The 17,398-nt window shown below is 43.3% G+C and overlaps 2 protein-coding genes across 8 annotated transcripts in view; one reads left to right on the top strand and one right to left on the bottom strand.

Annotated features, from left to right (window-relative positions):
* Positions 1–2,890, top strand: part of SULF2 (sulfatase 2) — a 141,073-nt gene extending 138,183 nt beyond the window's left edge. For all 3 annotated transcript variants that reach the window (XM_030848796.3, XM_030848792.2, XM_030848791.2), the window contains exons 18-21: positions 8–131; positions 804–837; positions 1,080–1,133; positions 2,062–2,890. In XM_030848796.3, coding sequence (XP_030704656.1) covers positions 8–131; positions 804–837; positions 1,080–1,133; positions 2,062–2,092 — 243 coding nt within the window. In that variant the 3' untranslated portion in view covers positions 2,093–2,890. The remainder of the gene's footprint in view (positions 1–7; positions 132–803; positions 838–1,079; positions 1,134–2,061) is intronic.
* Positions 2,891–3,495: 605 nt separating this feature from the next.
* NCOA3 (nuclear receptor coactivator 3) overlaps positions 3,496–17,398 on the bottom strand; it is a 122,795-nt gene continuing 108,892 nt past the window's right edge. For 4 of the 5 annotated variants that reach the window (XM_030848785.2, XM_060284906.1, XM_060284905.1 and 1 more), the window contains 6 exons: positions 11,919–12,212; positions 10,717–10,821; positions 8,904–9,135; positions 7,927–8,101; positions 7,301–7,442; positions 3,496–6,982 (listed from right to left, as the gene is read on the bottom strand). In XM_030848785.2, the coding sequence (XP_030704645.2) occupies positions 6,971–6,982; positions 7,301–7,442; positions 7,927–8,101; positions 8,904–9,135; positions 10,717–10,821; positions 11,919–12,212 (960 nt within the window). In that variant the 3' untranslated portion in view covers positions 3,496–6,970. The remainder of the gene's footprint in view (positions 6,983–7,300; positions 7,443–7,926; positions 8,102–8,903; positions 9,136–10,716; positions 10,822–11,918; positions 12,213–17,398) is intronic. The other variant, XM_030848789.2, reaches the window with a different exon arrangement.

Genomic DNA, 17,398 nt, shown 5'->3' with positions numbered 1-17,398 from the left:
CAACCAGTTGATGAATGCAGTGAACACCCTGGACAGGGACATCCTCAATCAGCTACATGTGCAGCTCATGGAGCTGAGGAGCTGCAAGGGTTACAGGCAGTGTAACCCCCGGACCCGGAACATGGACCTGGGTGAGCAGGTGCCCCAGCGTGGTGCGGGGTGACCACAGGAGGGGACGGAGGAGGTCCTGTCTGAAGAGGGAACCCAGAATCACCAGGAGTTGGTGAATTCTCACCAGTAGCTATAATATCACCTTCCTAACATTCACCAACCACGTGCTACTTTTAGGATAAGTGCCTTCACTGTCAGCCCACCAGGGTGCTGAGTGCTTTACCTGCATTAACTGACAGGCCTCCGACAAGCCTCTGAGGTGAATCTGCTTGTCCTCGTTTTATGGATGAGTGACGTGACTGGGTCCAGAGCCCACGCACTTGGTCACACTACCACATCCTCTAGGAAATTTGCCGAGAGCCCACACTCAGGATCTCCCCGCTGCCCTCGGCTTTCTGTCCGCTGTAGCATAGGTGTTCCGTGCCCACATGTGGCTCCCCCGCTATGACCAAGGTCAGTGCTGAGTGACTGCAGCAGGAGAGTGTAGGCAACCTACCAAGAGTCTTAGGGACAGCTCACCTGGTAATTCAGTCCCCTCTGTCTAGGAGCCACTACCAACATCATGGGTTTGTGACAAAAAAACCTGAAGTGTTTTAAAGAAGAAAAAGAGGCAGTTATAAAGTTTGTCCTTGTTTGTGCCACTTTTGCCCTTATTTACCTGCTTCCATGTCGTGCATTTCTCTCTCCTTTAGGACTGAAAGATGGAGGAAGCTATGAACAATACAGGTATTGCTTTTGCTTTTAAAGCCTGACAGTCGCCCCATATGGTGGCCCATCCTGTAGTCTAACCTCAAGGCTGCACGTGTGAGGTTGGGATGCTACCTTTCTCTGGTCTGCCAGGGGCCTAGCTCACCCACCAGCGATAGGTGTCCACTAAGCGACCTTCTTTGTCTAGTTCTTTGGGGGGTCACTTTTTCTTTCTTGGTGACGGTTAACACTCTTTCTCCTTTTGACACTCGAAACCTTAGGCAGTTTCAGCGTCGAAAGTGGCCAGAAATGAAGAGACCTTCTTCCAAATCACTGTGAGTTGAGGAACCAGTTTACCAATCGACATCTGGCCTGATCCACTTTGTTTTGCCGAGGCTGTTCTGCATGCGTGCCCTTTCTCACTTATTCCTCTCATCTGTTCCCGTAAGAGGGGAAGCAGTCATGTCAGTCTTTCCCATAAAATAACATACTTGGATATATTTCATGTTCTAGATTATACTTTGTCTAATACACCGTTGTTCTCCACGTCATCATCTGTGCTTGGTAAGCTCCAGGCCTTCCTGAGAGGCTGAGAACCATGTCAGTCAGCTAAGTGCCAGGCGTCTTGAAGGCTGTGGCTGCAGAGCTGCTACTTGGTCCACCGTGTCAGCGGCAAGGTGGCCTCATTGAATAGTTTCCAAAACATCCGTGCTACGAACTCCAGGGCCAACAGGGGCTGGTAGGGGCCAGGAGGCTGTGGCAACCTGGAGAAGTCACTCTGGTCTAAAGAGAATGGAATGGGATGCAATTTGAATCCTCTGCTTCCTCGAGAAAATCCAGAAACGTAGATATGTGTGACGATTTGTTAATGTTGGCAACTAATCTGACATGAAGTTACCATGCAGGCCAACCAGCCCCCTGGGTGAGCTGCCATTTGCAACCTGTGGCCTACTCATTTCTGTCTTTATAGGCATATAAACCTGTGTGGCTTTAACAGGAAAAATAATGGGCCAGTTAGTTAAGCATTTCTTTGGTGCTACCAGAATGAAAGCACTTGATCTTTATATCTCACTTTCTCCTTAGCCACTATCCTATCCAGATCTTTAAATGACATCTTTGCCAGCCACTGACTCTGTAAGCCAACTGACAATCTAGAAATATTCCTTCTCAGCAGCCACATCCTTGAAGCGAAGCTGACTCAGCTGTAGGACCAATTAAGAAATCCATAAGCAGCGTGGTAAATGAGTTTGCTTTGTTCCACAGGGGACAACTGTGGGAAGGCTGGGAAGGTTAAGAAGCATGAGATGGACCTCCAAAAACAGAGGCATCACCTGTACAATGAAAAACTCTGAATGACTTCCAGCAGACCTATGATGTTAGCCAAGAAGCCTGAGACACACAGAATTCGCTTTCAGTCAACGTGGCAGATTCTGGAAGAGAAGCATCCAGGAGTAGTGAGACTTGGGAGTCCATTTTTGCCCCTGCTTTTGCTATGGAGTATACCTCACCAGCTGCACAAAATGCATTTTCATATCAAAAGGTCACCACTAACCCTCTCTGAGAGGCTCACAAGGGAAGAACAACAGAGAGGTTTTCTTGGAAATTTTCCCCAAGGGTGAAAGTCACTGGAATTTTTTTAAAGCACAGGGTAAGAACCACCCTGTTTTAAATCCTCTTATTCTTTTGGCCGTTCACAAAGAAGGAACTAGGAAGCAGGACAGAGGCAGGAAATGGTGACCGAGTTTCACAATGAGTCAACAGCACAAAAGTCATAAATTTATACTTCACACTAGAACCCTGGCTGCCTCTGAAGAAACTGACTTCACTGTATATATGTGACTATTTACATGTAACCAGCTCGGGAACTTTTAGGGGGATTTGACTAATAAGAAAGCCCAATTTTCAAGAGTGGTGGTGTCAATAAACGCTGTGGCCCATGTAAAAGAAAAGCCCGTGCAGTTGTAGACTTTCCTCTTCTGACCAGATGCCATTTCTCCCAGGATTCCTTTGTTATCTGTCCCAGAACTGATGTTTTTTAAAGTCCTGCAAAGACACGAAGTTGATGTATGTCCCAAGTTTTAATAAAACTGTATTTGTAAAGAAATTTTGTAGTCTAAGTATTGTCAAACAACGTTGAAAACCCCAGCCAGTGACCAGCAGGTGGTATGAGGGAACCTTTGACATTTTCTAAAAGGCCACTCTTAGGAGTCTTTTGGGTGTGTTTGGTTTTTTTTAGTTAAAAAGCATTCAAGATACCACCAGTCAACACCTTTTTGGAAGGAGACACCATGGGTTTAGATGGTTTTTTAAAAGGGAATACGTGGTTATAAATTGACTAGAATTTACCATACTTCAGGGACCTCAAAGGTAAGTGTCATATCACACCAGCTTTAGGACCCCACTTTTATAAAAGTATTAACCAACTGCAAAGCAACTCACCTTATCCAGCCCTGCGTCGTATACTGGGTAGTCCAACGGGTAAAGGTAGCTGTCGGAACGCTAGACTGGGAGGAGGAGGAACTTCGGCCATCACCTGGCCCAGCACGTTTCTCCCTAACACATGACCCCCAAGCACTTACCTCGTGTAAGAACAGGGCCATGCTTTCCAGATTTCTCTTAGCCTCACAGAAACTGCTACTATTATCTGAAATAGGATTTCTTGGGATTTAAAAAAAAAAAAGTGGCACACTCTCAGCCTTCAATTTTAAATAGAAACCTTTATTTACAATGACGTCCAAAATGATCAACAAAGGAGTCACAGCTTACCACTCAACCATCTCATAAGTTATCCCACGTGGTTTGGATTCTTTGCAGTGTGGTTTATATTTTTTAAAAACAACATTTAATGTAAAATTGAAAGTGAATTCATTCTCAACACTGTAAGTCAATTCCTGAGAATTTAAATATTGCTCTCAGAATGACATGTCCATCTTCTTCAAAATTCCAAATATTGGAACGAGAGAAAGAAAGAGAAGGAAGGAAAAGGAGAACAGCCTGCTCACGTTGAAACAGTCTGCCTCGGGGCCACATAACAGCCCCTGCTCCTCTGCAGCAGGGGAGAGTTCATCTACCCAAGAGGTTTTACTCCTGTGAACTTCCCACTTGTGAACAAATGCACGGATTCTGCAAATAAAAAGGGAACTGGACAGGCATATGGGTAGCTGGCAATCCATTCTGTTTACTTTCCAGCTGCATCTGTCTATGGATCAAGGAATTTGTAGGACAGCAAGCCAGCTATGTTCTGTAGTACCCCGCCCCTATACATCCCCAACTCACCTTAGATATTAAATACTGATTAAGCAGTCCTATTGATTGATATTTACACCTTTCCATCAAGATGCACAGTTTAGAAAAGTGGCATCATAATATGAACATTAACAATGGACTTCTATTTGTTTTTTTAAAGGAAGAAACGTATCTCCTTTATATCATTTTGATCTTTATAAAATATATATATATTTATATTTATATATCTTTGGATTCAGCAAAAAAGTAGGTACTGGAAATATCTCACATTCTAAAAGCAGATGAAAACATTACTTACACTGTTCACCCAACAGATACTAAGGTTTAAAAAAGTGGTGGGGGTGAGGGGAGGAGGAGTGAGGAGAGGTAGGCAGAGGAGTACAAAGAGAATTATCCGAAAAAGATAAAACGGGAATAAAGGTAAAAACAACAAATTATCTCAAAGACTGCATCTATTAAAAGGAAACAAAATCTCAATTTGCACCAATAAAATGAACAAGTAGAAAATATAAAAACTTATAATAAACTTCATTTTTCTTCCATATAAAAAGGGGGTGCTGCCTTCCACTTAGCCTGGAGTCAGGACTGATTGAGGAAAAGAATCACAAAACTTTTTGTTTTTAATTAAAAGTCAAGAAAGGGTAAGAGCACCATTCTCTTTCTCCCACACACGTGTGACTTCAACAAGAAGGGTTCAGTACATCTGATACAACTGTGTTTAAAAAGACAGAGACTCTCATTCAGCTCTGCCTCCGTCTCCAGACCAGAGGATGTGTTACTAAAAAGTACAGGCCACTCGGATGGAAGCTGATGGATTTATAATCTTAGATTTGTTTTTAACCAGGTGGGGGGAGTGTGAAACTCAACTCCACTCTAGTGGTGGTTCTGGAAACACAGGTTTCACTTACTCATAGGTCAAAGAAATTAAATGATCTCACCTTCAGAGACACCTACAAATATTGGCTAAACGTGTGAAAAAATTTTAACTGGCTCTCAGTTATTGCTAGGAAACGACACCAAGGCTAACAGACATTTGAAATTCATAGCTAGTCCAAAAACCCAATTTCATTCAACTGTTTGAACCTGATAAAGTAAACCAGGTAAAGGGAATTAAACTTGACTTTCTTCCCTATTCCCAACCGACAAGTGGCAGCAGCAGAAAGGGGTGGGGGCAGAGCAGGGAGGGAATGCAAAGGCGCCCAGTCAGACCTCGGCTCTGAATCGCATGAAACTGGCTGCTATGGAGACCGAACTCCTTAGGAAATAACCATGATGCTACTCCTCCAATTCTCGTGGGAAAACATCACAGTAGTGGAAGGACAAGACAAGCTGAGCAGACACCAGGAACCACACACTGAGGATTCTACGCCTGGGATCTCAATGTGGGACTCAGGTCCTAGCAACCAAAACCTTAGAGCACTCCTAAAATGGATGAGAAGACAACGTATTCACTTTTTAAAAGAAAATACCACGAACTGCCATTTAATTTATGGACTGCTTAAAATCCAAGATTCTTCTTTGAAATCAAATTGCTTGATCTTTTAAAATCCTTGATATCTGGGGGTTTTTTTTAAAGTTTATTTCCCCGTATCTATTCTCTCCCCCAAAATTAACAAAGTGCTTAGTTCTGGTAGAGAAATTTTTTTAAAAAATTTAAATGTCTACATCTAAATGATCTCTTTAAAAAGCACTGAGATTAAGAGACTGAAAACAAGCGAGGCATCTCAGGCTGGGGGCAAGGAAAAGCTGTTGGCCACTGCCCCATCCCCCAGGCCACAAAATTCAGGGGATGACTTCTGTTGGTAACCTCACCATGCTGAACTTACTGAAATCAACGTTAAATATTTAGTTTCACAAACTCTGTAAAAATGAGTTGTTGTGACCTACAAAAAAAGGTATATACATATTTTACATAATACAATATCTTAAAGGTCATATTTACAAAAGAAATTCTATTCACAGAAACACTGCGAAATTCTGATTCAGAATGCAGTACCTGGCCTTGGGTTTTCTGCAGTTTATTTTCAAAAAGCATTATTGCTCTACCATATAGGCAAAGGGTGAAACCAGTACTTTCAACAACAACAACAACAAAAATCATAGTTTTTGTCCAACAGATTAGTTTAGACAAAAACTAGGTATGTGGTTCACCGTTCCTCAAGACCTCGAGAATATTGCATTTATCCATTACTTTTTAAATAAAGTGCACTCCGCTGCACATTAGCATACGAAAAATTGCCACTGACTGCTGCAATTAAATACTGTCATCTACTTTCCCTTCTGCGATGCCATCTGACACCAAGGACAATTCCTGGAGGTGAAGTATTACAGGACATTAGGGGCAGATAAAAATGCTATTTAGGAAAAAGCCTAGGACAACCAAGAGTAGGGTCAGAGCAACTCAACACCATCCTTAAGGGAGAACTTGGAAATGCCCACTCCCGGGACAGAACCTGACAGTGACAAAAACACTCGAGGTTGGGACCATGCGCTTCACCCAATACAGCAACTATCAAGAAACCGGATGTTCTAATCTCTTGATTTCTCCAATGTTCTCTGGCCCACCTACATTTTTTCCAAAGACTTTGGATAGCCAAGCAGAAAAAAGTTTCTGACACCGGACAGTTCTGTGATCAGTAACACTCCGTACCTCCAGAATCACATCCTGAAAAGGCAGAACGCCAAAAATATTTGTTTTAAACACCATGATACATAGGAGGAGGGAAAAATAACAGGTAGATATCACGCTTCAGCTTAAAATCCAGTCCTGCCTGCTCAAATGACATCACTTGAAATACCCTTGATGGGGATCAAAGCTGGTCCTTCCTTCAAAGCTGGGCGCCTAGACAATGATTCTTTACTCCCAATAATCCTAGTGCAGTGTCATTTGTACAGTGATTTCCTTGGAGGTCCTGGTGTAGAGACGTCAGCAATATTTCTGTTGGCAACCAGAAGTAACATGAGTAAAACACACACTTTGCCCAACAGAAAAGAATCCGTTATGTCTACACTGATGGCTTGCAACATGGCTCTGGCTGACTGATTCAGTTCTTAGATCCCACATTTCTGAAAGTATCAACTGGCCCAATGCCTTCAAACCAAAAGTTTTTTCAATTATTACATATATTTTTAAGTTATACATCCAAGTTTAAAATCTACCTAGGACCTTTAACATTACAGTTGAGGCTTTGGTTCTCTCCAGAGAACAGGAAAAATTTTTTGAGAAAGGTAAGGAACAGATCCCCCCACCCCGTACCTGATCAGGACCCATCGGCATGCCAGTCATGGGCATGGAGTTCATGTTCATCTGTCCCATGGGACCACTGCTGCCATTCATGTGCACCATGCTATACGCTGCAGGATTCCCCTGGTGGGCAAACTGCTGCTGGGAAAAAGAGCTGTAAAGAAAGTGGGAAATTACCTCTTGGGTCATTTTCATAACACAGGACACGCACACAGAGACTACCGCAATTTTGTCAATGTCGCTGTACTCAAGCAGAGAACATGGGCAAGAAAACTCTGACAGCCTGCCTTCTATCTTTCACAGCTCTCTGTACTCACTACCCTCGTGGAGATGAGCACAGTAGGAAGGCTTCTCAAAACAGATGAGCCAAATCACACACTCTCTAACGTAAGCCTAGGACCTCTGCGCTCCCCACCCAAACAGGCTTGGCTGAGAAACACAGAGACTAATTCCCTGAACTTCTGGCACTAGAATGTGGCCGACTTTTATGAAGTCCCTATTCTGGGAATTCCCCAGCAGTCCAGTAGTTAAGACTCTGCAATTTCACTGCCATGGGCTTGGGTTCAATCCCTGGTCAGGGAACTGAGATCCCGCAAGCCAAGCCGCCCAGCCAAAAAAAAAAATTCCCTGTTCTTCACCTGTTCCTGGTCAGGGTTCCTGACGGCCAGCCCTTCATTTCCGAGGACTGATACATGGGTGCGGTCTGAGGGTGCTGCATCATGGGATTCTGGGAGGGACCCATTCTTGATGATATCATCGCACTGGGAGGACTAGGCCCTCGACCAAAGGCTGGATCTGGCTGCTGTCCCATCCCTTTAAAAAAGAAAGAAGAGGAGAAAGAAATTACAATGCTCAAATGCTACCTCCTTAGAATATCAGCTTTCTATAGTAACTTGCGGTTCTTTTTTAAAGGTGGGGGAATGTGTTAAGTATAAGGTATAAAGATGCTGCCTGCCAGTAATTCTTGCTTCTCACCAAGGTGACAACTAGAGCCAGGCTTACTACAGAGATGCACGCTGTGTGGATCCCCCGAAGGGCAGTTACTTCAGTGAGCTTTCTCTATAAAAAGGACACCGTATCACGCTGCTCCTCACTCCATCCCCCTTTAGAGGGCAAAGAGCTGTGTCCCCAGCTGACAGGGACGCATCCTCAAATGTCATCTCTGTAACAGATACCTCTAGCCCCACTCCCACCATGCTCCTGGAACCTCACAAAGGTATGACTGTAATTAATATGTCCAAGCCACCAAGAAAAGGAACTCAAAAAGCCCACACAGTGCATTGCTCTCACTGTTCGGAGATGGCAGCGTTCTACTAGGCTGGGACGTACTGGACAGGACCTGGTAAGTCTTTCTTCCAAATTAAGATGTGGGGAACTGTAAAAACAAGACCTGGTGGGAAAAAACCTGAACTATGATAGATCATCTACCTCAGTGACAATCATCTGTGCACTGCAGTAGACATTTTTGTTCTGTTATTTTTTAATTAATTTTGTTTCTCTTGTGAAATAAAAGAGAGTGAATAGCATTTGCTTTTAATCTACAACAGACCTAGTGACTCTTACGTCCGTAGGAATGTTACTTTGAGGAAGACGTTATCATCCCTGACAAATTTACCATAATTTGGTGGATATGGAAACTGCTGGGGTGGAGCTTGTGGCATGGCAGGCCCTGCCAGGACTCCGTCCATGGTGGGGGACGCAGTCACGTTAGGGGGTGGACTGAAGGCCTGGGTTTGCTGCTGCTGTTGCTGCTGCTGCATCATCATCGCCACCCTCTGCTGTCGGAAGTGATGACTCAGCAGCTCTCTGCTGCGCTGGGCGACCATCTGGGCGTTAAGGAAACCCTGCTAACACCCAAGAAAGAACGCAATTACACACACGTGGCAAGAGCTAGCCAATTTCATACATACAGTGCCCCCATGACACGAGGTATCAGAGAGAAAAAACACCCAATGCCTTTCTATATAATTACAAAAAAGGAAAGGCACAATTCTCATTATGGTAAAGGCTTTCTGGCTTGGTGTGGGTATGAGCGTTGGGGGAGAACAGGGACCTGGAAATTACTGGGGGCTAGGGGACGAAAGCAGAAAAGTCATCGGGCTTTGACATAGTTAGAAAACATTCCTCAAAGTGAGAGAACATTTAGGAGTAGAATTTGAGGACAAACTTCAAAAACTATGAAATAAAACAGCAAGAAGAAAAGGGGCAGGAATGAGACTATGTTTGGGGGAGAAACAAAAAGAGAAGCCAAAAACAAAGCAAAGGGATGGGGTTATACTCAGAGAAGCAGGAATCCACCCCAGAAGCTCTTGTAGTCTCTCTAAACCTTCTGACAGAAGAGGTGAAGGGTAAGGAGGTGACGGGATCAAAGCACTGAACAAGGAAGCTGACCTGTTGATTTGCCAGCTGGGAGAGATCATCACCCAGGATAAAAAGCAAACATTTATCCTCTTTTTGGAAAGCATCCTAGCTCAGCTTATACAGGAGATCTGACTATCAAGAAAATATATAGGTATCGGTACTTCCAAGTAGGTCTAACAGCAAAAACTAGGCATTTCAGAATTGTTGTCGTTTAACAGTATTTCAAACCACAGTAGGGATTTTCGTGTAGTCATCTGCCTTGTGCACACTAAGGAAATGCCTTAATATAGTGTCCACCATGCGCTGGGGGCAGACAGAACTTTAACAGCATTCCTCCCACTAGGGGAAATCAGGTCATCTCAGAGGCTGTCACTGAGAGTGGGATTATAAATTATTTATTTTCTTCTTTATACTTCTTATAATTTCAAATTCTACGCAGTGAGCAGGTGGTTTCACAATCCAGGAACAGAAAAAAGTTTACAGATTTGTTATTTTCAATTCCTGAAAAGTAAATGGTAGCTGTTTTCACAACACAGCAACTGATCACAAAGGGAATTAATTTTTTTATTAATTTTTACTGGAGTACAGTTGCTTTACAATGTTCTGTTAAGTTTCTACTGTACAGCAAAGTGAAGCAGCTATATGTATACATGTATGCCCTCTTTTTTTGGATTTCCTTCCCATTTAGGTCACCACAGAGCACTGAGCAAAGCTCCCTGAGCTATACAGCAGGTTCTCATTAGCTATCTTTTTTATACACAGTATCAATAGTGTATATATGTCCAACCCAGTCTCCCAATTCATCCCACCCCACCCCCGGGGAACTAACTTTAAAAACATGAATCCGTGTTTTTTAATAAAAGAACCTCTCTTCCTCTGATTCTTCCTAGTTACCAGTAGGAGAGACAAAGGGAAGAAAAAGTGTGATGGGACCGTGGGATGGGTTCTTACACAAGAAATTTGGGATTATGTACTGTCTTTGTTTAATAAACATTTACTGAGAGTCAAGCATGGGCCAAGCCCTATGCGGGGCATTCAGCCCTGAACACGGAGAGACTTATTCTCACCTGGGAGTTGACCTGAGGCTGCATCATGGGCCTCATCACCGCAGCCCCACCAGCAGTAGGGTTTTCCATTTTCATTTCAAGTGCCTGACGGCTCTGATTCAAAAACTGGGGAGAGACAGGGTGGTTAGAATGCAAGTGGAGCACGTTAATGAGCCCAAACAGCTGTCCACACCCTTGGCACCACCCAGCGAGGTCATGAAGACACCTCTGAACCCATTAACCGGGCTAAGTCATGGCTAAGCTGAAGAGCACACTTTCACATTTCAAAAAGGTTGGTGCTGGAAAGCCCTGGGCTGGCATGTGTGGCCTTCATGTTCAGCAACAGGAAGAAAAGTGAAAGTGCAATTCTGCAGCTTAAAGAATGTCTTCAGCAGGAACTCAAAGAATTTATAAAGTCAGATTTTCTCTGGGATTACTTAGGCTATTGGGGAAATAGCTTTAATTTGATCAAAGGTAACACTGGAAAAAACTACTTCTGCTACCTTTTCCTGGGTAATTTTTAGTGGAAAGAAATGGTAAAAAATGATACCATGAACGCATTAACACAGCTTTCCTGAGTACCTACGCTTTTAGGAACATTAATACACTGGAAGGGTCTCCAGCTCACTGGATTCTCAATTCACTCATCTGCTTATGTGGTTCGATCCCCCCACATTTAAGAACTCAGTGCACTCAAGATACAAAATAAAAATAAATTTTTTTAAATAAATTTTTTAAAATGTGTTACAAAGGAAACGGAAAAAAAAATATTAAAAGAGCTCAAGTTGTATAACACATCTAGAAAGCAGAGGTTCCTTACTCAAAAGGTTCCTTACTCAGAGGTTTCTGCTCAAATCAATAAGGTTTCAACATCTGGCTATTAACATTAAGGACTCTTAATAATAGAAATTATCTACCTCTAAGACTACAAAGCCATCAAGAAACCTCTTCTCCCCCAAGAGCAATCCTCTCGGACATTGTTTATTTTTCAACCTGTACAATAGAATATTCTTATAGAAAGGTATCCAACTCTAGTACAACCACTCCCTAGCAAGGAACCATCCATACAAGTAAAATGTTAACAGAAATGAAAACGAAAGGAATTTCTTCGGTTGACGGGGGATAGAGAGCCAGTGGCAAGAGCCCTGAAAGAACACAGTCCAAAAACAAATGAAAGAGGAGGAGGCCAAAGGGAAAGCTGCTTCGGGCATGTGACTGGTTACCTGCTGGCCCTGCAGCCTCTGCTGAAGCTGCATTCTAAGTTGCTTGGGAGTGTTTGTCCGGGGTCTCATGATGTTGGCCCGAGGGTGCATTCCTTGGAGAGGAAAACCTCCTTGCTGGTTCATCTGATTCATCATTGAGTTAAAAGGTGGTGATTGTCCCGGAAGATTAAAGGCTCCTTGCATTGGAGGCCCCTGTGTCGGGTACGTCTGCCCATATAAGGCTGCCTTCTGCTCCATCATTACTGCCGCTTCTTGACCTTGGAAAGCATCCTGTTTGGACTCCAAAGCTTGTCCCTAAACATCAAACACATAAATGAATAGTAAAGTACACGTGGGAAACCAACAGAAATACAATGCTCTAAAGAAGGTGAAAAATATAAGTCAATATATGTGAACGATGACGTTGCAGAATTCCAAAAGCGAAATCAAATTTATTGTCTTAAATTCCATGAGACCAGACACGAAACCATCTTTTAATAGCTGTGCCCTAGTGCTTACGGAGCACAGGGTCTCACGCAGGGAGACACTCAAATATTTTCTGAGCCAAATATCTACGACGTATTGAGTACCTGGAGAAATACTATTTGTTCCAGACAAGATTTCTGTACCAACATTGACCTCCCATGCCAAGTGTAAAATAAATCAATGAAAATCACTGTGATCAATGAATTCTCATGTAATCTGCACAAGAATGCTTTTGAAGGTGGCAAGAGGCGAGTTTAGTAGAGACAGGTAAATCAACAACAGCCCATGTCCCCTGAGGTGTATTCACCACAGGAGCAAAACCTAAAGGTGGGGCGCTTCCCTGGTGGCGCGCAGTGGTTAAGAATCCGCCTGCCAATGCAGGGCACATGGGTTCAAGCCCTGGTCCAGAAGATCCCACATGCCGCAGAGCAACTAAGCCCGTGCGCTACAACTACTGAGCCTGCGCTCTAGAGCCCATGCTCTGCAATGATAGAAGCCACCGCAATGAGAAGCCCGCGTACCTCAACGAAGAGTAGCCCCCACTTACTGCCAACTAAAGAAAGCCCGTGCACAGCAACGAAGACCCAACGCAGCCAAAACTAAATAAATAAATAAATAAATAACCTAAAGGTGGTCAGTCATCCACTATTTGTACGTGAGAAGGAGAAAGAAACCTATTAACTCAACAAGTATTTATTAAGTGTGTTACATGCCAGGTATCACTTCTCTATGTGCTAACCATGCATACAAAGCAATGTCCAGCAGAAAAAGAAGTAAAAATAAACACTCTGAAGGAGGGGAGAGCCTGCCATGTTCAGACAAGAAGAGCCAGGCAGGTGCTGCATCCACCTTTAACTCCTCATCCTCGGGCACAGCACAGGATGCCAAGTGTGCAGTTGACACTTCACCAAGTCTCATCCTAAAGCACACCTCACCCCGCGGTGACCGTGACACCATTCTCTATTTTCTCCCCCATCTCGGGCCTTTCCTTGGAGGAATGTTAAGAGTTCATCCGCCCTAGGCCCTCTTCTTTCCTCTCGCTACCTTTTCTACTCGGTCTCCTCAGCCACTGGTGACAACTGCCAAGTTTCTTTCTCCAGCTCCAATGCCTCGGACTCTTAACTGTGCTCATACAGTTAAGAGTGCTCAACATCTTTACCTGGACGTCTTGGGCATCTCAAACTTAACATGTAGAGAACAGAAGGCGTGATTATCAACAGTCCCTCCCACAAAAAAAAGAAAAAACCCGATTCTTCTCCAATCTTCCCTACATCACAATAGATGGTAACACCATTCACCCAGAGCTAAACGCCAGCAACTCCGATTCCTCAGTCTCCCTTCCCAACTGTGAGTGCATATGTGTGCAGACAGGGCGCAAGTCCTGTCAGCTTTTCCTCCGTGACATGTCGCATGGCCTTCCCTTCTTTTCATTCTGTTGTCATGACCCTTCCCAAGACATCTCCCTGCCATCTGTGCGTCTGCTCTGTGCCATAATACCAATTCCCTACTCCAGACGGCAATCTGAGATTTCTGTTTATAAAGTAATCACACCATAATATACTCTTTCTTGCTAACCCTGATAAAATGACAGCAAAAAGTTAAAAGGTAGTATTTATCCAAAAAAAAAGAGAATACTGAAGGCAACAAGATAAAAAATTTCAACAGGCATCTGGAAGACAGAAAGTGTAGGGAGGAGTAAGCAACTCAACACAGCAGAAAAACTGAGACCCATGTGCCTGCAGAGAAAACCCACCTGAGGACTGAGTCAATGTCTCGCATGGAGCCAAGGCAGCACTCCACTGGGGACAGCAGAAGGTCAGGGAGGGCGCCCAGACAGGGGGCTAGTTAGGAGGCTGACTACAGACCGGGGGAGCCCTCAGCCATCAGACTGCAGTACGACTCAACGGCAACACTGGATGCCAGAAAACTATGGAACTACTCTTTCAAAATTCTAAGAGGAAATTACTTTCAACTTAGAATTTAATACACGGCAGCCAGAGGTGCAGTGGGGTGGAATAAAGACATTTTCAAACACAGAAGGACCCAAAACTTGCAAGGACAGAGAAGTTAACAGAAATTTTGTTTCAGCAAACAAAGGAGTAAATCAAGAAAGAAAATGACTTGAGATTCAGGAAACTGAGGATCCAACACAGGAGAAGAGTGACAATTATTAATTTCTAGAGCAGGCTCAAAAGGGCAGAGTTAAACAGAGGGACATGGAACTATAACAGGGAGAGAAAGAACTGAGGAATTATCTAATGTGTCTGACCACGTGAAGAAGAAGAAAAAAGTAAGAGAAACTTTTAGCAGTAAGTATGTAGAAAACAAAGCAAATAAAAAGACAAGGCCATTAACTCAAACAAACAAACCCAAAACAAAAGCCTATGTAACTACACCTGGCTCAGCAATGAGCCAAAATGATGTAAATATGGGGTACCTATTTATTTAAAAACAAGGGACATAGTCACCTTGAGGGGAGAGAATGCATGTGCCCACGCGTATGTAGAGGGTATGGGTGTGAGGGTGCGTACTAGAGGAAGGGGGTATAAATACAGATCCATAATTTCTTACCTAAAATTCCAAAAAATTTTTAATTCTTTAAAAAAGACTAACAATTTTTCATTAGTGCCAAATGTATTTAACAGCAAAACCTGGCCTGAACTTGTACGAAGCAACACATAATCTCTGTAATATCCCACTTAGTGTGATTATGTACTTTGCTGTGCAAGTATTAGCATGTTTGATCACAGGCTATCGCCCAAAAATTACAGTATTGCTCGAAACTCTATCAGGAGTATGTTGTAATATATGGTCCCATGCACAATTTCACCCTTCTAAGATCCAAAAATTCCTCAATTCCAAAGCATATCTGATGTCACAAGGTTCTCAGATAAGGGACTACAAACGCGTAGTCAACTATCATATCTGGAATCAATAGATACAGACTGAAGTTGATAAAGAAATAGCCGCATAGTCATATTTCTTAGAAATATTACCAAAATAAAGAGGTGAGTTTCACCATCTCCCAGTGGGGCAAAGGAACTGTGGTTCTTCAGTGAGCATATTTTCCTATCATTTTATTTTTAAATTAAAAATGGATTACTTTGCTGAAAAATAAAAATTACAACAAAAAAGGAAAACTGGTCTCATCCTTACCCTGCTTACAATCCTTCCATGGCTTCCCAATACACAGAAAAAGTCCAAACTCTTAAGACGGCTTTGTAGAACCTAGCCTCCATGTACCTCCCCCAACGTCATCTCACACGGCTCCCTCTCTGTTCTCACCAACCTCAGCCACTTCCTAGGACCCGCAAGCTCTTTCCTGCCTAAGCAACTTTGAGTTAGCTGTACCTCTTCTGGATTGTTCTTTCCCTAGGCTGTTTGCCTAGCTAGCTCTTTCTCATCCTTCAGGTGTCAGCTTACATGTCATCTCTCCAGAAAAACCTTTCCTGACTATTCAAGTCAGTCCCCACTTATTCTTTATCTCATAATCCTGGTTTTGAAAACACAAACATTTTTAAACTGAAGAACAAAACTATAAACAAGCCCCCACTAAAAAGAAACTGGATGGACTTCCCTGGTGGCACAGTGGTTAAAGAATGAACCTGCCAATGCAGGGGACATGGGCTCAAGCCCTGGTCCAGGAAGATCCCACATGCCGTAGAGCAACTAAGCCCATGCGCCGCAACTACTGAGCCTGCGCTCTAGAGCCTGTGAGCCACAACTACAGAGCCCGCATGCCACAACTACTGAAGCCCTTACGCCTAGAGCTCGTGCTCCGCAACAAGACAAACCACCTCAATGAGAGGCCCGCTCGCCGCAACTAGAGAAAGCCTGCATGCAGCAATGAGGACCCAACGCACCCAAAAATAAATAAATTTATAAAAAAAAAAGAAACTGGGCAAACTATTTACAATATAGACAGGTTAACAGTCATCCTGCAAACATGCTTTTTTAGAGAAATTTTTTTTTTTTTTTTGCGGTACGCGGGCCTCTCAGTGTTGTGGCCTCTCCCGTTGCGGAGCACAGGCTCCGGACGCACAAGCTCAGCGGCCATGGCTCACGGGCACAGCCGCTCCGCGGCATGTGGGATCTTCCCGGACCGGGGCACGAACCCATGTCCCCTGCATCGGCAGGTGGAATCTCAACCACTGCGCCACCAGGGAAGCCCTAGAGAAAATTTTTGACATCCCACCCTATCCTAAGAAAAGGTCCCTGTATTTAAAGGTCTCGCAGCATCATATGCCTTTCCTCATAACCTCTCCTTCACCATGTCTACTTCTGTGTGGTTCCTTGCCTGAGTTCTGGGAGCAGGAAATAGGTTGTTCACTATTGCTCCTCAGTCTCTAAGGAAAGACTGATTGGCATATAGAAGACAAATATTTGTTAAATGAAGTAATCAACAATCAGTAACTAAAGCATCGCTACAGATCAACAAAATAAAAACCCCATCAGATCTATTAAACTATTAAACACATCTCAATGGCCAAAAAATATAAAGTATGTTCAATCTTGCTAACGAAAGAAATACAAATTAAAACAAGAATCTTTGTTGCCCATCAGACTGGCAAGGATTTGAAAGAATAATCATGCTCAGTATTTGTCCCGTCACTTGCTCTTTCACACTCTGGGTTCTTTCCTCTTCGTGGGCCGTGGCAGCAGTGCTGGTGAGGGTGATGGACTGGAGTCATCACACCCTGCTGTGGAAAAGCAGCTATACGACCATCTAGGAAAGCTGCCTGAGATTATGTATATAAACCTCTAAAATAAGCCCTCTAACCCAATCATCCTTTTTCTTGGATTGTAGCTACTAGGAAAACAGAAAAAGTGAACAAGATGTAAGTAATTCATAGAATTATAACAGAAAGTATTTAGGAACAATTAAATTTTCATCAGTAGATAACTGGTTAAATAGTGTTCAATAAGATGGATACTATTTGGCCATTAACATTAAAGATGTATACATTAAACAAAAAAGATGATTGACGATGACTTTCATAAAGTAAAACAGGCCA

Source organism: Globicephala melas, chromosome 15, assembly GCF_963455315.2.
Source record: "Globicephala melas chromosome 15, mGloMel1.2, whole genome shotgun sequence".
Lineage (NCBI taxonomy): Eukaryota > Metazoa > Chordata > Mammalia > Artiodactyla > Delphinidae > Globicephala > Globicephala melas.
This window is presented reverse-complemented; position numbering and strand designations above follow the sequence as displayed.